General features: G+C 44.8%; 1 protein-coding gene across 9 annotated transcripts in view; it reads left to right on the top strand.

Moving 5' to 3' along the window:
* WBP1L (WW domain binding protein 1 like) overlaps positions 1-25,035 on the top strand; it is a 59,119-nt gene that overhangs the window by 19,165 nt on the left and 14,919 nt on the right. The window contains exon 1 of one of the 9 annotated variants that reach the window (XM_036828326.1): positions 3,693-3,870. The exons of the other annotated variants lie outside the window; for them this stretch is intronic. Within the exon in view, the coding sequence (XP_036684221.1) occupies positions 3,844-3,870 (27 nt within the window). The 5' untranslated portion in view covers positions 3,693-3,843. Of the gene's footprint in view, positions 1-3,692; positions 3,871-25,035 lie in introns of those variants that run through there. 9 annotated transcript variants of the gene reach the window in all.

Raw genomic sequence — 25,035 nt, 5'->3', positions numbered from 1 at the left:
AATCCAAAGGATTCCAGCATTACTATCTTTGTGAGTTCTCTGAACTGGGAAAGAGAGGTCTGGGTCAGTGGAAGGATGTCTCAGACATTGCTTGGGGCCATAAACAGTTGTTAAACTGCAACATTTTTGTTTTGAATTTTATTTTATTTTTTATACAGCAGGTTCTTATTATCTATTTTATACATATTAGTGTATACATGTCAATCCTGATCTCCCAGTCTCCCAATTCATCCCCCCCCACCCCCACTTTCCCCCCTTGGTGTCCATACGTTTGTTCTCTACATTTGTGTCTGTATTTCTGCCTTGCAAACCGGTTCATCTGTTCCATTTTTCTAGGTTCCACGTATATGCGTTAATATACGATATTTGTTTTTCTCCTTCTGACTTACTTTACTCTGTATGACAGTCTCTAGGCCCATCCACGTCTCTACAAATGACCCAATTTCGTTCCTTTTTATGGCTGAGTAGTATTCCATTGTATGTATGTACCACATCTTCTTTATCCATTCACCTGTTGATGGGCATTTAGGTTGCTTCCATGACCCGGCTGTTGTAAATAGTGCTGCAGTAAACATTGGGGTGCATGTGTCTTTTTTTTTTTTTTAAAGAATTATTTATTTATTTATTTATGGCGTGTTGGGTCTTCGTTTCTGTGCGAGGGCTTTCTCTAGTTGTGGCAAGCGGAGGCCACTCTTCATCGCGGTGCGCGGGCCTCTCATTCTCGCGGCCTCTCTTGTTGCGGAGCACAGGCTCCAGACGCGCAGGCTCAGTAATTGTGGCTCACGGGCCCAGTTGCTCCGCGGCATGTGGGATCTTCCCAGACCAGGGCTCGAACCCGTGTCCCCTGCATTGGCAGGCAGATTCTCAACCACTGCGCCACCAGGAAAGCCCCATGTGTCTTTTTTGAATTATGGTTTTCTCTGGGTATATGCCCAGTAGTGGGATTAAATTGCAACATTTTGACAACATAACCCTGCTCCATCCCGGTTTAGTGTGACTCTTCCTTTTTTTTTTTTTTTAAATTGGTGAATTCAACATTGAATTAAATTCTGCATTGTCAGGCAGATGACCAAAATGGTTTGAAGAAGGATTTGACTTAGCTTTGGTCCACCATGTATGAACCTGGATCACTTACATAAAAGAACCCTTTTTTCTCAGACTAGCAGAAATTGCTGATTATCCTCTTGCCTCTTAAATCCCCAAACTGACTGCTATGTCCCTGGGTTGTAATATTCGTAGAGCATGGAGAAAAGTGAACTCGTCTTCCTGGGAATGCCTGCATTTGCCAATTCAGCTTTTTCTCCTCATCCCCCAAATCTTAGCGCTCAGTGAGGGTTGGTCAGGGACTAGGGGCAAGGAAAAGTAGATCAGTGAGAAAGAAGCCATTCTCAGTGATCACTTTGTTAGAGTATATGATTTGCTCCATGTAATGTTTTGGGTTTAACGCTGCCTTGCACAAGGAACTTAAGATCTTATAAGAAGATAAAAGTAGGCAAATGCTGATTAGAAACACTGTCTTGAGTAGCTTCCATAAAAGGATGATTCATTAGGTTGGGAGGAAATTGGGCAGCCTATGTTGCAATTTTGATAATTTAGATTGAACTTTCACAAGATTATTTTTGGATTTCTAATAATTTTGTTGCAGTTCCACTTATTCACAGATGACTGCTGATACATATTATTTGGAAATGTGGAATGTTTCCTTTGCGCATTAGAGCAAGGGTTCTTGACTGCTTTGCTCATGGCGGTGCCTCCAGCACCTAGACCAGTGCCCTGGCACACTGTGGGCATTCAATAGGTGTGGAATGAATGAATGAACAAGTACACTTACGCCATGTACTCTTTCTATAGAGCTGCAGGTGTCACCTAACTCTCTCTTGTTAGGTAGGTTCAGACCAGAGTTGCCCAGGAGGGGCTGAGGATGCCCCTTCGTCCAGTTTGACTGTCAAAGTTAATAATGCTGCGTGTGTTTTGGGATGGTCGGTGGTTGCCAGGGAACTGAGGAAATGAAAGGAGGGCGTTGGAAGCAGCCTCTTCTCTCTTGTGCCTCGATGTCCAGGCCTGCCTATCTGGCAGTTCGGCCTGTATGTGAGGATAGCAGCAAGGCATGGGATAGACTGGATGACCGTGTCTTGAGAACACATATTTGCTGAAGAATGGCTCCCTAGTCCCCAAACACCTGCAGCAGCAGAAGCCACTTCACCCCTCTTCCCTTCTGCAAAGCAATGAGGCTGTGAGTCACTTTTTTTGTGAGCCTCCAGGAAATGGCCCAGCTGGCTTGGCTCATTCATTTCCTTGTCAGGAAAGTCGATGTGACCTTGACCGTCAGTAGACCTGCAGCAAGCACATTGTGTGTCTGGCTGGATTCACTAAGTACTTTTGGCAACTCACCTTGCTGTAAGTGTTACATACTGCTAATTTATTGTCCTAGGTGGAGGTGAAAGATACTAATTTGCAAGAATCATTTCTGAGTTACCTGGGTCTGCCCAGCACGGTGCCAGTCCCATAGGGGCCTTCGATAAGTATCACTGAAAGAAAATTGTTGCAGAAAGTAAAAAGAAAGATGAGATATACTTGCTTTGAGTGACAGAAATATAATTATTAGAAAGTAACTTTGGGTTGATAAAGTTCCTCTGAAGATTGTTCTCCTTGAGAGTCATTTCTGCAAGTCCAGATCCAAACACGGACCTTTGCTAGTGTTGTCTTTGGTAGAGGATTCAGGGCTGGAGGGAGCGACTGTGACCTGCTGTTGAGGGAACAGTGGCCAGATGAGGGTTGGCTTACACCACTGACTGGGAGAAGTCAGATGAGGACGCCAACCTTATAGAGAGCCATTTTCTCCATAAACTGAGCTTAGAGAAGAAAGCCTGACAAACCTAAGGTGGTGAACTTTTCAGAAGCAAGAGTTGGTTTAAATATAGATGATCTACTTCACTGGCAACTTGGAGGCTGCGGTGGGACTTGTTGTACCTTTTGTAAGACAAGTGAGGAGAGATGTTGGCACCTGTACACGTAATTTGTTTATGAAATATAAACTCTCCTGTCGAAGCGAGGGCTTGAGAGGTCAGTGCCCAAGGTAGCAGGTCCTGCCTTCGCTGGGGGAGAGGTGCCTCTCCTACCCGTCTCTGTGAATTGCATCCATCCCTAGAGAAAGTTGGACAACCAGGCCGGAGTGCACTTTTATTGAGCACCAGCTCTGGCAGGGGTGGGGGGAGGAAAAGTTTCTGTGAAACTGACAGCCCCTGGGCTCCTTTTCTTTCCCAAGGAGGAGAAACAATACCTTGGGAGCTATTAGAATCCAGTCGTTATTCAGAGAAGTGTAGCTCTTTTCAGCCATAGAGCCTTGATTTATGTACAGCCCAGCCTGCTCAGAGCCGATGGGAGCGGGCAGCGGGCAGCAGTCCCCATCCTCCTCCTGCTGTGGGCTCCAGCCCTAGGTGGGTCCAGGGCAGGCCTTCGTAGGTTTGCAGCACATCCTTCTCAGTATTCCGCAGCAGCAGCTGTCTGGAGTTTTTTCTGCCGTGCCTGAACTGATGTCATTTCCCCCTTGGCAGACAGCTTCAGCTTTGCTGCGTCTGAGATATGTCACGAGAAGGTGGGGGTGGGTCGGAGCCAGGCGGGGGGGGGGGGTGGGAGCCTGGTGGGGGGGAAGCAGTGAGGAGAGCAGGAGGCAGAGTGCCTGCTTGGTCCCAGGAGTCTGTTTACTTTCTCTTCTTTGCTAAGGAAGGCCGGTTAACCGGGACCGCTGAGTACCAGGCCCACCAGGGGAAATGCTCATTCCAAGACCTTAACTTTTAAAAAGCCCTTTGTTCCCAACGTTAGTGTGGACGATGCTCTTGCAGGATGCCTTTCCTTTTGGGTCTTAGACAGGTAATGGAACGGGTGGTCCGTGGATCGGGTTCGGGAAGGGAAGAAGGGTGGGAGTTTATCATCCTGCTGCTTTGGGCGGAGGGAACCTTTTAGAAAATGTCTCGCAGTTAAAACAGGCCAGCTCCCACAGAATTTTCCAGTCTTCCTTTCCTGCCTGCTAGTTGCTCCTTATTCCCAGAGCCACCGTGTTCTTAACCCCCTACCTCCCCGAGGTGTCTCTGGGGCCCTCCGTTCTGATTTTCCATGAGCACCATAAAACCGTTACCAGAGCCTTAGGGAGGAAACAGTTGAGTGAGGCTGGGGAGGGGGAGAGGCCGAGCGGGATTCTTGATCAAAACCCCTTTTATTCCTTCTCCATTTTGATTTGGCTAGTTAGCAGAGATTTCTTCACAGTTCCCTGGTTCTGAAGAGATCCTGAGTTGGGGTCGGGGCCTTCTTTTACAGGGTAGGGCGCCCGGAGGCTTTCTCCTCCCCAGCGTGTGGTCAGGGCTGCGTGACTGAGGGATGGCCTGAATGCCTCAGAGGGATGGGGGTGGCACTGACCACGTTGTGGCCTTCCTGACCGATTTTTCAAAGCCAGCAGACCCCTGTGGCAGAGACTTGATGGCTTTGCGCGCGGCTGTTTGAAGTAGGGGCACTGAATTATAGCCGAGAACCTGGTGTGGAATGAGAAAACAGTAGCGAGCGACCAACTGCGGTCTTCTGAGAACACAGCTGTTGCCAACTATTTGTTCCAGGGCTTCTGAGGGCTGGCCACCCCTGCCCCCTCTTTGGTCTGAGAGGCACGTCTGTATCGGAATGTGTAACTGTAACCAGTGGCGGCTGTAAGAGGGGGTGGGGACAGACACACACCCTCTACTGCCTGTTCCTGGGGGAGGAAAAGCCACAGATGTGATCAAACCAGAAGCCTTAGAAAAGAAAGTCACTGCTAGGGACTGCTGGTTTAACCTCACTCTTAGAAAAGTGCTAGAGTCTCCCTCGGGTTGCCTGAAATTCTTTTAAAAGTAAGCTTTTCTGAAAAGCTCCGCACGTTCCATCACTGCTCTTGCTAATCTTCAGAGTTCCTTTGATGCAGCCGATAGGCAGAGCGTTGGGGGCCCTTTTTGAGCACCTCCTCTGTCCCTCAAGAAAGGCTGTCCTTTTAACCCACGGGCAGAGTAAGCCCTGGCAAGGATTTTGAGCAGCGTTGGAAATAGGATGGATGAAGCATCCCATGTTATGTCAGCAGGCGGGGGATAGCGGCTGGAAACTGCCTGATACAGTGGAAGGAGCAGGGCTGGGGAGCCAGAAAGACCCAAGTCTATATCCGGGCTCCCCACCTGGGTCTCAGAGGCTGCTTAGCTGCTCTGAACCTCATCTTTGAAATGGAAACAATAAAACCTACTGGAAGAGTCATTGGGAAGATTTCACAAAAGAATATTTAAAACACTAGCACCTTGGCTGACTGAGAATAGGCATTTAGCAAAAACGTAAGGAAACTAGAAGCTAGAGGACTGGTTCCTTTACAGAGGTGAAGGATATAGTGGGCAGGAGCTCTTGCCCTGGGATTTTGGTCATTGTGCATTGACTGAGACTTGGGAGGCCACTGCCTACTGTACCAGTGTAATTTACTATCAGTCTTGCTCGTGTCCAGTCACCTCTGCTCAGTTAAGTGAAAGGATGCAGAGATAGGTGGAGTGAAGAACTGGGTTGGTTGTGGGGAGCATCTCAGAGGATCCACAGCAGGTGAATCTTTGTTCTGGTTTCTGAACAGGTTCCTGATAGAGGGCCGAACTAGAGGACCTCTTGAGGCCCTTTCTGCCTTAGGCTTCTGTGATTCAAACTTTGCCTATAAAAACCCTGAGTATTTTTGGTAACATAATTTTGTATATTTCTAGCATTTCTGTGTCTGACAGTGTAACTGTTTTTTATTGGAGCTATGTAAAAGCCAGCCTTCTAAAGATTACTTGGTGATAATTCTGTTTTTAAGAAAATGACACAAAACATATATGCTGTTAGTCTTTATCATACATAATATATATATGTGCTTTCATATATTATTTCCCTCTTAATCCACATAACACCCCTGTCTTATGTGGTAGTGTGATTCTATTTCTACAGAAGTGCATGCTGAGGCTTACAGTAGGTAAGCTACTTGTCCAGAGTTGCTCAGCTAGCTAGGGAAATGGTAATCGAAGCTCTGTTTGTTTGTTTTAAACCCAGGTCTTTTAATCCCAAAGCCTGGTGTTTTTCTCACTACCTATCAGTGTCTGTGAAAGTGGAGTTGGATTAATGCGTTGTTCCAGTTGGGGCATATTTTCTGAAGGTTGTTTCTAGGTGGCCCAGGTACCAGACGAGACATTTGTCTCTGAGTGCCCTTTTACATTTTACTCTGTGGAAGATTCTCATGCATGCAGCATCTACTGAATAATACCTTTGCACTTAATGAATGCGAACCCGGCACAAAGGATAAATAAAGCACAATCCTTACTTCCAAGGAGCTCATACTCTAATGCAGTAGTTCTCAAAATGCATAAAAATCACCTGGGAGTGGGGCTTATTAAAATGTAGATTCAGTAGGTGTGGGCCCAGGGCCCAGGAATCTGCATTTCTGTTGCGTTCCCCGGGTGGTCCGGACCCAGGCGGTTTCTGGCCCCACTCTGAGAGACTCCTCCGCAAACCCCACCCCCACCTGCACTTTAGTAGCTGGGAAATAATTACATGACAACGTGCTAAAGCCCGAAACAGAGGATCCCCAGGGACTAGGACAGAAGAGGGTGGGAAAGCATCTAAATCAGGCTTGGGGAGGGGGGTGGGCACAGAAGGCTTTCCTGAGAAGGTGATATCTGATCTGAGTCTCAAAGGATGAGTAGGAGTTTACCAGACATATGAGCTGGGGAAAGAGCATTCCAGACAGATCAGGTTGGGAGTGTTGTTTTTGTTTTCTCCTGCAGATGAGAAGGGAAACTGTCATCTGTGAGTCTTGGTATTAAGTATGCCTGAGACAAAACAAGGACCTCGGTTCATCAAGTATTGGTGTCCTTTATGACACTGAGAAAGAGGGAGGCATGAGGGACCTTCAATCTAATAATGAGTCTGGCATGAATTTAGTGTCTGTGAAGGGCAGATAGGCCTCAGGCTGTATTAGTTCTTCCAGTCAAGGGACAGTTAAGACAGCCCCCTGGAAGCTACAGTGTTGTCTAGAGAACAGTCCTTTTGTGCTTAATGGGGCTGAAGTTCGGAAGAGAGTCAGCTACTGAACTTTTGGGCTATGGCACCACGTGCCAGATTTTAGATACGACACGCAGATGAGCATGCCATCCCTTCATTATCTGGCAAGGTCAGAAAATCAGTTTTCTGGTTAAGAGGGAATCCATCCTGTATACCTAACAGATGGATCACTGATTTTCAGAGAACAAGATTGCAACAGAATGTTCTTGGTCTGCTGATTTGAATAAATTCTATTTCATGTTTAATTCAGAAGGTATTGATTTTATAATGCTGGAGGATTCTTATGACCAACATCTGTATCTGAAAAGTACTGAGCACCTGTTCTACTCAAAGCATGTTGTGGATACAAAGAGGTATCAATAGAAACTCTATCCGTGCCCTCACAGTCAGGCAGGTGGCGTAGAACAAGCACGCAGGTGATGGGACGTTAGGCAGGTGGCGGTGGGCGAGTGACATTAGGAATGGAGTGGTACAGTTCAGAGGTGTGGAAAGGTGGCTTTTGCAGGTGGTCCTTTCCACAGTCCGGTGGTCTCAGTTGTTGCGCTGTAGGTACGTGGAAGGACCAGTTGGTGGCAACTTCTAGTTGCTGGAATGCAGGCTAGATCCGTCAAGACAGGAACTTATATCCTGTACCTCGAATGTTGCCTTTCTCTGTGGGAAAATTATCCCCCAAATTGCCCTCACTGATGAAGTGAGATGATCCCTCATACTGAAATGAGTAGTCCCCAGTGAAACTGGGGCGGGTCTGGGGCCCACTCAGGCAGCGTGCCCTTGCCCAGGTTGGAATGTATGGGTAGAGACACAGGGGGCTGTTTGTATTCTTTTTTTTTTTTTTAATAAATTTATATATTTTATTTATTTATTTTTGGCTGCACTGGGTCTTTGTTGCTACGCATGGGCTTTCTCTAGTTGCGGCGAGCGGGGGCTGCTCTTCGTTGCGGTGCGCGGGCTTCTCATTGCGGTGGCTTCTCTTGTTGCGGAGCACCGGCTCTAGGCGCACGGGCTTCAGTAGTTGTGGCACGTGGGCTCAGAAGTTGTGGCTCGAGGGCTCTAGAGCGCAGGCTCAGTAGTTGTGGCGCACGGGCTTAGTTGCTCCGCGGCATGTGGGATCTTCCCGGACCAGAGCTCGAACCCGTGTCCCCTGCATTGGCAGGCGGATTCTTAACCACTGCGCCACCAAGGAAGCCCTGTTTGTATTCTTGAAAAGGCCCCTGCTTGGCCTGGTGCTGAATGTGGCAGGGCAGCCAGAGTGTTGAACCCCAGTTACTCCCTGGACACAGGGAAGGCAGCCTGGAGCTGCAAGCGCGGGAGCCATGCCCAGGGAGAGGGCAGACGGAATTTGCCAACTTCCAATTTAACCCCTACACTGCTGAATATCAGCCAATGTTGACATGATACTTTGATTATTTTGTCACGACAGCCACCCATCAGCTAGGAGGTCTTATCTCCTTTCACCTGTGAGGCAGGTGAAACTCAAGAAGTTATCTATTTGAGATCACAGAGCTAACGTGTGGCGGCGGTATCTCTGGAGGCCACGTCCCCTCAGTGCTGTCCTGCTGTTGCACATCGCTGGTACAGTTCCCGCACCAAACCTGCTGCCAGACCTTCTCCCTGCGGCCCTGTTCTCTGCACGGGACTGAGTGTCCCAGTCACCATTACCCTCCTGTGTGTGCTAATTTTAATTAGCCTCTCTACCAGATTCAGGACAAAGTAAGCAAGACCCTGCTGGAAGGGAACTGGCTGTATATAAATGCAGCAAACACCAAGTAACACTTGTTTGTACTACCAGAGGTGGAAGCTAAAATTCTTTTTGGAACTGATTTGTAAAAATCAGTGAAAACTACAAGCGACAGCTCCATAGAACACCTCAGTTCCCTACAGTCACCTAACAGAAAGGATGGTTCTCGTCCAAGCCCTTTCAGGTGACTTTTTAAACACCCCGCAACCCCCCAACCGTCTCTGTTGCAAGAAGCTGCTTTTTTAGAGGAATGTGCTTGTTTTTCATCACATTCTTGTTATCAAAGCAAAGAGAAACCAGTGGACTGGACAGTAACTTAGTGGAAAAGAAGACTGTATCTGCTGATTTTGAAACTTTTATCCAGGATGGAGCCAAAGAAAACATTCACTTCCTCCAGTAATATCCCATGAGTTTGATCCACCCCCTCCCACCCCTTTTCCTTGAAGAGGTAAATTTTAGTCCAGGAAAACAGAATAATTTGGGACTACTTGGAGAAAAAAAAACCCCAAAAACTGTGCTATAAAATTCCTTCCCCTGCCCTGACTCCCTAGGAGCTGGATACCAGTTCCTCCCTGGCACTTCTTGACTCTATTTGTTGCTAATTTGTAGCAACAGTGAGTTGAAACAGCCCTGCATTTGACCTGGTTTAGCCATTTCTGTGCCCCCTCTGCAGCCATTGCTGCTGTGGGCAGGGCTGAACTGGACTTGAACGTGGACCTCACAAGAGGCATCTGTTGCTAAAAATGGTGATTCAGTCCTAGGTGACTTGCTTGACCTGTCTTGTTCTTTTAGCTGAAAGAGAGAGGAGGGGCAGTGGCAGAAAGCTGTATACATCTCAGTAGAGAGGGAGACAGGCTTTGAGAACGAACGGCCGGAGTGTGACCCAGTGACTTATTTTCCTGCAAGTGGCGTATGTTTGTTTTGCTGGGACTGTGTCCCACAGAAGACATTGGTTCCCTTGGGCATTGCATGAAGGGGGACAGAATATTCTTTATTGTTTGGTTCTCTTGCTTAACATATATGCTCTCAGGAGCTTCCACTGAACTGTGACACATGGTCTCTTTTTTTTTTAACATCTTTATTGGAGTATAATTGCTTTACAATGGTGTGTTAGTTTCTGCTTTATAACAAAGTGAATCAGTTATACATATGCATATGTCCCCATATCTCTTCCGTCTTGTGTCTCCCTCCCTCCCACCCTCCCTATCCCACCCCTCTAGGTGGTCACAAAGCACCAAGCTGATCTCCCTGTGCTATGTGGCTGCTTCCCACTAGCTAGCTATTTTACGCTTCGTAGTGTATATATGTCCATGCCACTCTCTCACTGTGTCCCAGCGTACCCTTCCCCCTCCCCGTATCCTCAAGTCCATTCTCTAGTAGGTCTGTGTCTTTATTCCCGTTTTGCCCCTAGGTTCTTCATGACCATTTTTTGTTGTTGTTTTTTAGATTCCATATATATGTGTTAGCATACGGTATTTGTTTTTCTCTTTCTGACCTACTTCACTCTGTATGACAGACTCTAGGTCCATCCACCTCACTACAAATAACTCAATTTCGTTTCTCTTTATGGCTGAGTAATATTCCGTTGTATATATGTGCCACATCTTCTTTATCCATTCATCTGTTGATGGACACTTAGGTTGCTTCCATGTCCTGGCTATTGTAAATAGAGCTGCAGTGAACATTGTGGTACATGACTTTTTTTGAATTATGGTTTTCTCAGGGTATATGCCCAGTAGTGGGATTGCTGGGTCGTATGGTAGTTCTGTTTTTAGTTTTTTAAGGAACCTCCGTACTGTTCTCCATAGTGGCTGTATCAATTTACATTCCCACCAACAGTGCAAGAGGGTTCCCTTTTCTCCACACCCTCTCCAGCATTTATTGTTTGTAGATTTTTTGATGATGGCCATTCTGACCGGTGTGAGATGATGTCTCATTGTAGTTTTGATTTGCATTTCTCTAATGATTAATGATGTTGAGCATTCTTTCATGTGTTTGTTGGCAATCTGTATATCTTCTTTGGAGAAATGTCTGTTTAGGTCTTCTGCCCATTTTTGGATTGGGTTGTTTTTTTGATATTGAGCTGCATGAGCTGCTTGTAAATTTTGGAGATTAATCCTTTGTCACTTGCTTCATTTGCAAATATTTTCTCCCATTCTGAGGGTTGCCTTTTCGTCTTGTTTATGGTTTCCTTTGCTGTGCAAAAGCTTTTAAGTTTCATTAGGTCCCATTTGTTTATTTTTGGTTTTATTCCCCTTTCTCTAGGAGGTGAGTCAAAAAGGATCTTGCTGTGATTTATGTCATAGAGTGTTCTGCCTATGTTTTCCTCTAAAAGTTTGATAGTGTCTGGCCTTACATTTAGGTCTTTAATCCATTTTGAGTTTATTTTTGTGTATGGTGTTAGGGAGTGTTCTAATTTCATTCTTTTACATGTAGCTGTCCAGTTTTCCCAGCACCACTTATTGAAGAGGCTGTCTTTTCTCCACTGTATGTTCTTGCCTCCTTTATCAAAGATAAGGTGACCATATGCACGTGGGTTTATCTCTGGGCTTTCTATCCTGTTCCATTGATTTATATTTCTGTTTTTGTGCCAGTACCATACTGTCTTGATTACTGTAGCTTTGTAGTATAGTCTGAAGTCCAGGAGCCTGATTCCTCCAGCTCCGTTTTTCTTTCTCAAGATTGCTTTGGCTATTCGGGGTCTTTTGTGTTTCCATACAAATTGTGAAATTTTTTGTTCTAGTTCTGTGAAAAATGCCAGTGGTAGTTTGATGGAGATTGCATTGAATCTGTAGGTTGCTTTGGGTAGTTAGTCATTTTCACAATGTTGATTCTTCCAATCCAAGAACATGGTATATCTCTCCATCTATTTATATCATCTTTAATTTCTTTCATCAGTGTCTTATAATTTTCTGCATACAGGTCGTTTGTCTCCTTAGGTAGGTTTATTCCTAGGTATTTTATTCTTTTTGTTGCAGTGGTAAATGGGGGTGTTTTCTTAATTTCACTTTCAGATTTTTCATCATTAGTGTACAGGAATGCAAGAGGTTTCTGTGCATTAATTTTGTATCCTGCTACTTTACCAAATTCATTGATTAGCTCTAGTAGTTTTCTGGTAGCATCTTTAGGATTCTCTATGTATAGTATCTTGTCATCTGCAAACAGTGACAGCTTTACTTCTTCTTTTCCGATTTGGATTCTTTTTATTTCTTTTTCTTCTCTGATTGCTGTGACTAAAACTTCCAAAACTATGTTGAATAATTGTGGTGAGAGTGGGCAGCCTTGTCTTGTTCCTGATCTTGGTGGAAATGGTTTCAGTTTTTCACCATTGAGGACGATGTTGGCTGTGGGTTTGTCATGTATGGCCTTTATTATGTTGAGGTAAGTTCCCTGTATGCCTACTTTCTGGAGGGTTTTTATCATAAATGGGTGTCGAATTTTGTCGAAAGCTTTTTCTGCATCTATTGAGATGATCATATGGGTTTTCTCCTTCAATTTGTTAATACGGTGTTATCACATTGATTGATTTGCGTATATTGAAGAATCCTTGCATTCCTGGGATAAACCCCACTTGATCATGGTGTATGATCCTTTTAATGTGCTGTTGGATTCTGTTTGCTAGTATTTTGTTGAGGATTTTTGCATCTATGTTCATCAGTGATATTGGCCTGTAGTTTTCTTTCTTTGTGACATCTTTGTCTCGTTTTGGTATCAGGGTGATGGTGGCCTCGTAGAATGAGTTTGGGAGTGTTCCTCCCTCTGCAATATTTTGGAAGAGTTTGAGAAGGATAGGTGTTAGCTCTTCTCTAAATGTTTGATAGAATTCACCTGTGTAGCCATCTGGTCCTAGGCTTTTGTTTGTTGGAAGACTTTTAATCTCAGTTTTAATTTCAGTGCTTGTGATTGGTCTGTTCATATTTTCTGTTTCTTCCTGGTTCAGTCTTGGAAGGTTGTGCATTTCTAAGAATTTGTCCATTTTTTCATGGTCTCATTCTTGGTTTCAAATACTGCCCAGCCTATCCTGTGGTTTTCTTCAAGGGTTTGGAAATCCCTGGTTACCCCCCAGGCAGTGGTATGAATACCTGTGACCTCCCACTCCTCGGGGTGTGGCTCTGGAGTGTGGTGAGGAGGCCCAGGATAGGCTGGGACCGGCTGCCAACAAAAATAGAATGTGCAGTCACTCCCCTGCCTCAGGAGTAAGGTTACGGGTTGATGGGCCCGGCTCAGATTGTGCTGGGTTACTGTAAACCTATCATGGCCAGAGAGCCTTTGGTAGGTCCCGCAGTCATCATGTGAAATCACATCACCACAGCCCTGGCCTAACTCTTGGAGGATCCCTTCATGTTGCTGCTTGTATGGCATAGTGAAGAGTCACAAGGAGCGTGCAGGAGGACTAGCCTTTGGGGTTACTTGACCGTCAGTCACCAGGATTAGTACTTTCTGAAGGTTTTTGCGTGTCTGATCCTTTGCTAGGGTAGGTTCATTTATGAGATTGACTTCATCCTTGTCTCAGGGAATTTACAGAGTGGTTGGGGAGCCCAGGGGACAATCAGGTGACAAGACTGGATGGAACACAATTCTGCGCTAAGTTGTGTGGTTCAGTTTGGCTGGAATGGTGGTTCGAAACTGGAGGCAATTTTGCCTCCCTCCCCAAGGGACATTTGGCAATGTGTGGACGTTGTTGGTTGTCATATCTAGGGGGTTGGGGGGTGGTGTTGCTACCGGCATCTAGTGAGTAGAGGCCAGGGATGCTGCTGAACATCCTACAAAGCACAGGACAGTCCCCATGACAAAGAATTATCCGGCTCCAAATGTCAATACGGTTGTCCCTCAGTATTCACAGGAGTTTGGTTCCACAAGCTCCACGGGTAGCAAAATCCGAGGATGTTCAAGTCTCGTATGTAAAATGACTAAGTCCACTTGGCCCTCCTGTATCTGTGGGTTCCGCATCTGTGATTCAGCAGGCCTGGGATGGACCCTGTGGATACCAAGGGCCGACTGTCGTGCCAGGGTGGAGGCACTCTGGGCTGAAAACTACTGCTGCCCAGTGCGTGGCACTCTGCTTGGGAGGCAGTCACAGCCACAGGCCTCAGGAAGGGTGGGTTGACATGTTTTAATAAAGGGGAAATGGGCGTACTTTTCCCTGCTGCTTTCTAAGCAATAGGTACTTTTTGTCCAGAGATTTAGAATCTTGACATCTTGGTTGCCCCTAATCAGCAGGAACTATGCCTTGTCAAGGACAGGTAGAAAGTTAATTTTTTATGGCCAGTAGATAAGATCAAGCCCTTCTGGAACTGACATTTTATCTCTTGCTCTGAAAAACCTGGATAACCACCCCCCAGAAGGTAGGATCTCAGAAGTGCTCAAATAACTTTATACAGCTTAAAGAACAATTAGGCTACAGCTGTTTTAATAACAGGCCATATTCCAAGCCCAGTCCCTGTTGCTGTGGCCTGGGTTTATTGTAATCTATTTTCGATAACATATAGAAAAGGGGGATACTAAATTCCCCCTCTTCTAAATCATGTGGCGTCTCTTTTAATTTTAAGGTGTAAGGTCTTAAAATTCAGAAAGTTCTTTAAAGTTATTCAAGTCTTTTGGAGAGACCGTCTGGATCCGAAGATGTTTTTAAATCTTGTGTCTGTTCTCAGGGAGACCATTTTTAATGTAACCCTTTGTTGAGGTAGAAGCAAATGGTTTCCTTGAACAGCGTGGAACTTTTTTACTGGCAATAAATCTCTGGTACTAGTCTCTAGACAGGCAAGCACACAAGACAAGTCCTGTTATTATTTCTTTTGCTCCCAACAAAAGCCTGCTGCAGTGGGATGGAACTGCTGAGAAAAAAAATGAGGTTAAATTTAGAACTTTGCTTAAAGTGAGGAAGGTCTCTGAGACACCCCACGTGTTCTTCACTGTCCAGTGAAACTGTGGTGAATCTCTTTTAAAGCACAGCAGCAGCAACTTAACCTGTACCTTCAATATTTCAGATCCCTTTGAAAACTGTACCTCTTTCTAGGCAAAGAAGTGATTATTTTATTTGATCAAGAGCCATTTTCAGGATATAACAAAGACTTTGATGAGCTGGAACCCAGTCATAGAAAGAATACTGAACCAAAAGTCAGAAGACCAGGGTTTTGACAGTCCTGATTCTGTCATCTGCAGCCTTAGGCTAAGTGTCAGTTTCTTATCCGTAAGATGAGGGTGGTAGCACTTCTGATGTCTTGTAGGGTGCTGGCTGGCAGGCTCAAATGTGAGGCTGGCTGTTAAAGAAGTTTGAAAAGCTTGAGAGTCCTATATAAATGTGCATTATATAAACTGATTAGATATATGTGTGTGTTGTGTATATACCATCATTGCTCCAAATTACGATCCTGAGGCTTTGCCACATTATAAATTGTTAAAAAAAAAAAAAAAAAAAAATGAATTCTGTTGATTAGAATGTACTTATTAATTAAGGCACAGAATGAACCTGAATATTTCAGGAAGGTTTTCTGCGACAAGAACTGAGACATAAACTTTTTTTTTAACCTAACAGTTTAGTAATTACAAAGTTCCTCAAAGGCAAAGTCCATATCTTATCTGTCATTTTTGTGCCTGTCAGCATCTATCATGAAAGTTTAGGATAACCCCTAAGCATCCTGTTCTTTCAACTAAAATTCGGGCTTTAGATCCAGAAAACATGTTCTAGCTGGGTAATCCCTCTGAACCTCAGTTTCCTGGTTTCCTGTAAAAAGAGAGGAATACATAACATGGGTAAAAATGCCTAGCCAAATGCTCGATTAACACAGGCACTGGGCAGAACTTGGTGGTCTGTCACATTTCCTGAGTGTTGTGGCCGTAGGTTTTCCTGATTCGCTAGAGGTATTCTCCTCATCCAGTGAAGAGGGGCCCTCCTTTTTGTCTAGGTACCTATTTTATATGGCGTGTGTAAGATGTTGCTGGAGCCTCAGTGAAGAGAGTTCAGATGTCTGCCATTTATATTTGGCCCTCTGCAGTAGGCCTTAACCTCAGGGTGAGGGGATGAACGGAGTATTACTGAACTTGAGAGCCGGAGGAGCTAATCAGATGCCCACAGGGGCCAGGCAGTGACACACCTGAGTCAAGCAGATGGGGTTGCTGGCCAGGAGGGATTTCAGGGAGGCTGCGGTGGAGCCAGAGCACATACACGTCTGTGGCCCTGCCTAATAGGGCCCCGAGGGAATGTGGGCCCTGGATTTTCAGAAGCTGGAAATCTGAACTTCTCTATGAATCCTTCTCATTTTAAGATGTTGACAGTTAATTCCATTTTTTAAAAAAGTTGTAAAAAAAATTTTAAAAAGGTACCGTGTGGGCATAGAACTCATTAGTGGGCCCATTGTGGCCCATGGGCCAGCAGTTTGCAATCCCTGCTCTCAAGCAGGAGGAGCAGCGATAAAACTAACGCGAAGGGAGGGACTTGCCCTCATGACCAACTGCGGAGACAAAATAGCAGAATTGCCCTTCTGCTCTGCTCGAGTGCCACCTGCTCTGTTGCATGCTACTGCTATTTTATCCCTTGGCTCCCTGCACCATCCCTTTCTGAAGATGCCATACTTCTCAGTGCATTTATTCTGTGGCAGAAGAAGTCAGTGATGAGGGATTGCCACGATACCTCAAGGTAGAACTGTTTTTCCTTGTAAGTGTCCAGGGGTGAAAGAGTGGCAGGTTAACCCAATGTCCTGAGCCGCTGCAGCCGGCCAGGTCCCTCAGGCCTGCATGCACTGGGACGTCAACAAGTAGCCTTTAATAAAACCATGGGATATGTTGCAACTTCCGATCTTTGCTCTGGGATTTTCCTACCACGATCAAGTGGCTTTTTCTGAGTTTGTTACTCAGGTTCCTAATAGCAACACAGGAAATGGGTTTTAATTTCTTTGCCGGCTGCTCTGTTTGGGGGCTATTTAATGAGGATCCAGTTGCAGTGCAGCTTTGGCTGTAGCAGTACTGGTATGGATAGAAGCTTACATAACGAACGTGTCACATTTTTAAAAATTTAAGTTTATGATCTGTTATTTGTATTTTTTTATGGAATGAGGCAGAGAGAGTATAAATAATTTTTTTAAAAAATAATTTTATGTGCCTTGATTCTAAGTGGCAGTTCTTGAGGGTAACTGTGTTGGGATGTGTTCAAGATTATAGAAAGAGAATATAAGACTATTCCACTTCTGGAGGGCAAGAACTGTGTATATTGTATTTTTTTTAACACCTTTATTGGAGTATAATTGCTTTACAATGGTATGTTAGTTTCTGCTTTATAACAAAGTGAATCAGCTATACATATAAGTATATCTCCATATCTCCTCCCTTTTGCATCTCCCTCCCATCCTCCCTATATTGTATGTTTGTTATAAATCTAGGGCAGTGGTTCTCAAATTTGAATATATGTGAGCATAACCAGGGGAGTATGTATTAAATTGCAATTCTTCAGTCTCTGCCCCCAGAGGTTCTCAATCTACATTCTTAACAAATACCCCAGGTGATTTGGGGCCTATGGACCATACTTTGGGAAATGCATCTCTGTTTTGTTGCCTTTGCTGTCTAAATGTGTTCATTGCCACTTGAGGGCAAATTCATTTGTGAGATGCCCTGATTTGTTCTGATTCACTGTGTTGCTCTTCCTCGGATTCTTAGAGAGTGTCAGTCTTCTGGAGTCCCCAGAGAGAATTGTTCCAGGGACCCTCACAGGTTGAAGTAAAGGGACCAAGTCCCTCCTATAGCAGGGGTCCCAGGGACTCCCCTTCAGCAGCACACACTGCAGCCAAATCTTGAAGCAGCAGCTCCCCCCATTGGTTCTAGGCTTTTCTCAAGTGTGTCACTAGTTCCAGGTTTTGGCTTTACCCTTTAAATTACTTTGCAGCTAGAGGATGGGAGACTGGGTGCTCCTGAGCCCAGGGATCTGGAGCCTAGAGCCCTTAAGGGGTAAAGTACACTATCAAATCTGAGGGGTGAGCTGATTCTTACCAGACTGGATTTATTGGCTTGGTTAGGGGAACATGCCGAGGCTATTTGTCCTTTCGGAAAATTATTGAACTCAACAAAACAGCATAAAAATTCTTTCCTAGTATCTGATTGCATACAAAGCAGAATCTTGGTTCACTTCTTAGCAGGGGCTTGCCCTTTATCAGAAAGGAAGAAACTGGGCTCCTTTAGCTAGTAAAGCTTAAAGGAGTATTTGTCATATGTAGTATATACTGGGAGGGATGCAAAAGTAGAATGTGACAATCCCTACCATCAAAGAAAGGGAGATTAGAATAACACCTAGGAAACAATGGTCTAGGACTCCTGTGGAATCATCCCTCTGCCTCAGTTTACTTTCCTTCATCCCCAACTGTTCTGTAATGTCCTCCCACATTTCAAGATGTATACCCTTGGGACTTCCATGGCAGTCCAGTGATCAAGACTCCGTGCTTCCACGGCAGGGGGTATGGGTTCGATCCCTGGTTGGGGAACTAAGATCTCGCATACCACCCAGTGTGCCCCAAAAAAATGTGTACCCTTGAACAATTATACTTACTTCCTGCAGCTCTTCAAACAGCCTTAAAACCATTAGTAGGGGAAAAGTGACTTTAACTTTCTTACTGTAAAAATAGAGGTAAATCCACAAAACTTTTAAGAGTGTATTTTATGACCACCTACAAATCGTTTTCTAAGGATCTGGACTTGAAAGTGTTGCATTTTCAGAATTTAAAGATTCTGTCTAGGATAGAACAAAAATAGCTGATTCTGAGTTAAAGTTGCTTGCCTGTTGTATGGCCTCTTTCTGAATTCTCAGTTCTTCCTTTCACATTATTCTTTCTTAGATTCACTGTACTCAGCCACACTAGCCTTCTTTCTTTTCCTAGAGCACACCAGGTTCATTCCTGCATTGGTGTCTTTGCATACACTTGACATTCCCTCTGCCTGGAACACTGTTCGCACAGGTCTGCTGTCTCCTTCTCATCATTCAGGGCACAACTCAGACATCACCCTCTCAGGGAGGCCTTTCCTGACTGCCCCATGTAAAGCCCTTTGTCCTATTATCCTGTTTTATTATCCTTGTGAAGCTTATTACTACGTTAAATTCTAATTTCACTTGTTAATTTTCAGTCTTCGCCCACTGGAATGTATTTAAGATCTCTTTGTCTTTGTTGTTCTCCGGTTTCAAACAGTGTGCCCAGGTGTGAGTTTATTATTGTCTGAAAATTCTCTATCTTTAATCAGTTCTGGAAATTTTTCAGTTATCTCTTTAAATATTGACTCTCCTCCATTTTCCTCTTTCCTTCTTGAGCTTCTTATTTCTCATTTTCCATTTCTATGTTTTCTCTTAATTGGTAGAAGCTGGTTGCTGGGTAATTTTCTCAGATATGCTTTCCAGTTCACTAATTCTTTCTTTAACATGGTCTAATCTCTGTGTAACCCACCTGTTGAGTTTTTAATTTTAATAACTTTTTTCTCTACAAGTTTTATTTTTTCCTGAAATCCATTTGGTCACTGTCTCTTTAGTATGTTCTTTTTGGCTTTAATCACTTAAAACATGTATATGTATTACAGTTTATCTGATCATTCTATTAAGTTTTTTTGGAGAGTCTTATCCACCTATTTGTTGAATTTCCCACATCTTGTTTGTGATGAATTATTTTTACATAAGTTTTTATATTTTGTGTGAGCTCATCTTCAACAGAGCTTTATCTGTGGGCATCTTTCATGCCCTGATTGAGGGTAGGTCTCTTTAGAGTTTTACATTTCTTCTACCAGATGTCCCATTCTGGGACTACTTTTTTTTTTTTTTTTTTTTTTGGCTGCATTGGGTCTTCATTGCTGCTCATGGCCTTTCTCTAGTTGTGGTGAGTGGGGGCTACTCAGCTACTCTGTTGTGGTGAGCTTGCTTCTCATTGCGGTGGCTTCTGTTGTTGCGGAACACAGGCTCTAGGCACACAGGCTTCAGTAGTTGTGGCATGAGGGCTCAGTAGTTGTGGCTCACGGGCTCTAGAGTGCAAGCTCAGTAGTTGCGGCGCACCGGAATAGTTGCTCTGTGGCATGTGGGAATCTTCCCAGACCAGGGATTGAATCCATGTCCCCTGCACTGGCAGGCGGATTCTGAACCACTGCACCACTTCCCAGGGAAGTCCTGGGACTACTTTTTGTGTTAAAATTTTGGCTTGGGGATTCTCAAGACTATGTAGTAGCACGATTCAGATCTCAAATTAGCTTGCGGAAAAGCCGATGGTTACAGATTATTAGAAGAGATACTTTTTCCTTCTCAATTCAGACCTTTCTTATTGTCACTGTGTGCCAAAGGGCTAATTTTTTTCTAGTCTGCTCTGTCTCTTTGAGGGTCTTCGCTTTATATTGGGACTCAGTTCCAATTCCCTGTTTTAGGTGGACCCAAGAAAATAAACAGCCCTTCTTTCCACGGCAACTGGGAAGGCCACATCTCATTTAACACTGTAGTTTCTAGTTCCCCACCCCCAACATTTTTGGCCCGAGGGCTCTTCCTTGCTTTATTGCAAGATCAGCTGTGTAATTAAAAGGATATATATATTTATATATATAAATTCTTTATTGAATTTGTTATAATATTGCTTCTGTTTTACGTTTTGGTTTTTTGGCCGTGAGGCATGTGGGATCTTAGCTCCACGACCAGGGATCGAATCCGCACCCCCTGCATTAGAAGGCGAAGTCTTAACCACTGGACCGCCAGGGGAGTCCCAAAAGAATATTATTATATTTTTAAAGTTACCTACCCAGCTACATTGCTAGAAGCAGGATCTTTTCCTCTAGAATCTCTTGCTCAACGTGGTAGCTGTAGCATCCAACACAGTGCCTGGCACGTGGGGAAAGGGTATCAATACATATTTGTTATTTGATTTGTACAAATGGATGTTTCCATTAGGAACCATTCCTTTCACCTGTAGAGAAGGCCAGAGATGGTGCTCCAAATTCATTCATATCCAGCAGCCAAGAGATTTAGCATCTGTGCTTTAACATCCTGTGAAGGATTTCAATTTTCCTATTTTTCACTTTTAAACTTTAAAACTTCAGCACTTTCCTAAGGGCATGAAGGTGCTGTTGCCAGTTGCTAGCAGGGTTTTCCAACCCCATAAATTGGCAAATTAAAACCATCCCCGGGGAACCATTACTGCCCAGTGTCTCTTTTTATGCTGGCACTTTGAAAGTTCTTACGCTGATTAAATTGACCTTTACAGTGGCTGCTCAGCTAAGAATAGAAACTCTTAAGACATTGAAGCTCTTAAGGAAAATGATGTTAGTCCCATAGTTTATGCTGCCGCCAAAGAGATGAGGTAACTTTTTGCGTATGTGCAAAAGGCATACTATTCATCCTCTTCCACTGTAAATAATGTTCTTTCCAGGGCAGTGCTGGTCTTGCTTCCTGCTTCTTCACACCTGTGCTTTTTGTTTGGTGACCATATGTGCCCCGTTTCTTGGAGCTGGTCACTGTGGTACCAGAGCTGAAGGCACACGTTTAACAAATGAGGATCTTGATGGTCATCATCACAGTCATTCTGCGGTGAAAGACCTCAGCATAGGAGCATGTGTTATTCACCCAAAGTTTCTTTATGACAGGTCTACATTTCTAGCATATTTGGGCCAGGAGTTTGTGCAAATGAAAACATTGCCTGGGAAAAAGTATCTTTAAAATGCAAATCTTATCTTGTCCCTGCTTACCTAACTTCCTTACCTACTTGTTCAACCATTTCCTAGCTAAAGGGCTTTGCTTGTACCATTTCCTTTGCCTGGAATGTTCTTCCCACCCCTCTTCCCTAGTTACTAACTTTCTAACCATCCTGGCAAATCTCAGTTCAAGCTTACCCTCCTCACAGCTATCTGGACCTCCTTGACTAGTTCCTAGTTCTTAATTATTGTAAGCTTTCACCAAATCACGTATTTTTCCTTCTTACAGTTTTTTTTTTTTTTTTGAAAAACATTCAGTTCTTTTGGGAATTATTTATTTATTTATTTATGGCTGTGTTGGGTCTTCGTTTCTGTGCGAGGGCTTTCTCTAGCTGCGGCAAGTGGAGGCCACTCTTCATTGCAGTGTGCGGGCCTCTCACCATTGCGGCCTCTCTTGTTGCGGAGCACAGGCTCCAGACGCGCAGGCTCAGTAATTGTGGCTCACGGGCCTAGTTGCTCCACGGCACGCGGGATCCTCCCAGACCAGGGCTCGAACCCGTGTCCCCTGCACTGGCAGGCAGACTCTCAACCACTGCGCCACCAGGGAAGCCCCTTCCTACAGTTTTGTCTGTATGATTACTTTATCATCTTTCATTAGACTTTAAGCTCCATGAGGGTAAAGAGCATTACTGCTTTGGCCTTTTATGTGCCCATTGTGTTCCCCACCACTAGTTCAGTGCTGGTGCAGGATAGGTACTCAGTAAATGTTGAAGGAAGGAGTGAAGGCCCTGTGTTCCCCAATGGGACAAACACCATTCTGCTTTTCAGAAAATCAGTATGTGAAAATAATGACCTTTCAAACAAAGAAGAGAGGAAGCCCAAGCATGTTGCCCCTCCTCACTGCCAAGTAGAAGATGTTCCCAAACTCAAAGAGCTCCACAAGGGCAGGGCCCTTATCTTTTCCCTCAAAGATGAAATGTTGATTTTGTTTGGTTTGGGGCTTTTAAGTGGATTTATTTAAGCATCTGAAGTGTAAAAAGCAAGTGAAGAAGTATAACTTAAACCAAGGAGGCTGTAGCTTAATAGTTAAAAGCTCAGACTCTGGAGTCAGATGAATTAGATTGGACTGCTTCCTAGCTGTGTGGCCTCCAGCAAGTGACTTAGCCTCTGTTGACCTCAATTCTCTTATACTACCCTCTTCATAGTGGTGCTTTCAAGTTTAGATGAAGGAAGACTTGTAAGGCATTTAGAACAGTGCCTGGCACATAGCAGGTACTCAGCATACACTAGCCGTATTATTCACCCCAGGTCATTCTGCCTTCACGGAGGCTGCATAGCCATTGTTTCATTCAGCAAACCTTTGTGTGCCAAGCACTGTGCTCATTCTTGGGGTTGGGGAGGGGGATTAAGGAGACAGAGCTCCTGCCCATAGGGAGGGCACGATATATTCTCTCGTTCACTCTTGCGAAGGGGGGGTGGGGTGGGATATTAACTTCCCACTCTTCAAGACTTGGCCTGAACAACATAATATGTGTGTAGTGCTTGGAGATGCTTGGAAGAAAAGCAAAGGGTGCTCATAAAGAGTGCTGAGAATTTTTCATATTTGAACTTTCCATTGCATTCTCTCTAGTTCCTTTTTCTATTCTTCATGTGTCTGGAGCAGCCCACATTGCCAGTGAACTTTACTCTTCTGAGAAATAGTTCTAAGTGAATGCAGAGTGCTGTTTATTGAATGGTCTTTCATGCCCAGCGATAATGGCTCATAGAATAGCGTTAATACTGAGACCTCAGAGAAGTTAAGTCATTTACCCAAGTTACACTGTAATAAGCATAGTGTGAGAAGTGGGCTTTGAACCCAGATCTGACTGAATCTTTACCATTTGTATCTTGAGCTGCCTGGAGATCCTTGAAAGTCCTTTGGGTGACTTCCTCATACAGGGAAGGGTGGAAGAGCACCAAGCAACATTTGCACACCTCTGTTCTTTGCTGTGACTGAGAGGAGGCATAGGTTACAGGAGCTCTTGCATTGGCTCGAGGCTGCTGTCAAAGGGAATGGGAGGTGGGTAGGCTAATAAACCCTTTGGGTTTAAGGAGACATGAGTGAGCATCTTAACCAGCTCTAGGGCCATTGAGTAACTTGTCCAGAGTGCCGTTCCTCTGTAATGGCAGAGCTAGGGCCAAACACAAGGCTTCTGGATTTTCCTTTCATACCACAAGGTCTCTTTCTCTGGAGGAGCTCATGACACTCACATCTCGCTACCTTCTTAGTCCTTCATGTCTTCCTTGCTAAAGGTCCATGAACCCACATCTTGTCTTCTTTAACTGCCTACCTGCTTTCCTTCCTTCTGCAGCAGAAAATGACAGTTCCCATAACCAAGATCATCTCAGGCAACTTGGGGACTCTGTTTGGGGGGAGGAAAGCAGGGGATGAGATACACTGGGTAAAAAGTATTTGAGGAACTGAGTTAAATGATGTTGCCACAGTCTGCTGTCCCTGGGAAAGTGGAGGCAGAGCAGGGAAAAAGAGTGGGGTTCTGTTTACACTGGGCTTCCTGCCTCGGGGGATGGGAGAGCCAAGAGAAAAGCTGACACCAGTAGGTCATGAGGATGCCACTTGTTTAGATTTCAGACACGTTCCATTTCATGCCTCACGGAGGACCAGTTGGCCGCCCTGTGTTCCGAGCCTGGACCTCATCTGGTGAATTTTCTTGAGGCAGAAGTGTCCCTGGATTCTTTCATGTGTCAGAGTGTAGGCAGCGCGGCCTCTTTTAGAAACTATGTGGACAGTTTGAACTGTGCTCTTGTGAGCCAGGCCAGAAGAATGGCATTTCAGGGCCTGGTAAACTTGGGAGAAAGTTTTTGATGTCCTTAGGAAAGCAGTGTTTTGCTCTGAAGTCAAGAGGGAGAGGGTGTGTTCTAGCAAAAGCAACAAACACAGATCTGCTTTCTCCACACGCGTCAGGCCTCAGAGGAGACATCCCACTGGACAGCCACCTGCTACGTGTGCCATTTTACTTATGGCGGACACAGGAAGGCAAAGATAGGAAGAACTCTGTTTGCAATACTATTGTGAAACCCTCATTGTCAGAGTCGACAAATGCCTTTCCCATGTTTCCTTCTTCCTAAACCCCTTTACAGCAGGGTGTAAGACTCTTAAAGACCAGGAAACACCTGAGGATGTGGTGGAAACATGCACTGAGCCAGGGATCTGGGGTGTAGCCGTGCACTTGCTTTTGTCCTCGTGGCTTCAAGTGCCCAGCCTCTAGCCCTGTAGACAGTCGCTGGAGTGCTTTGTTTGTACCCTTGGCCAAACAGACAGTGGAGTATAAAGCAAGACCCAGAGAACAGGAACCGACCCTGTGACTTGAGTTTCCACTGGCAGACGTCCACCCGGATGTACACTGTGGGCAGGGTCAGCCTGAGTAGCAGCACATATAATACTGTGGTTTTAGTTTCTTTGCTGAGCAGGGTTTTTTCCCTTTCTAGCTCTGTGCCTCTTGAGGTTAGGGACAATTTCTTATTCATCGTTGTATCCCTCGTACCCAACCCAGTGCTTGGCACAAAGACCGTGTCCAGTCACTGCATGT

Source organism: Balaenoptera musculus, chromosome 16 (assembly GCF_009873245.2).
Source record: "Balaenoptera musculus isolate JJ_BM4_2016_0621 chromosome 16, mBalMus1.pri.v3, whole genome shotgun sequence".
Taxonomy (NCBI): Eukaryota; Metazoa; Chordata; class Mammalia; order Artiodactyla; family Balaenopteridae; genus Balaenoptera; species Balaenoptera musculus.
Note: the sequence above shows the minus strand (reverse complement) of the source record. Positions and strands in the feature narration are given on the sequence as shown.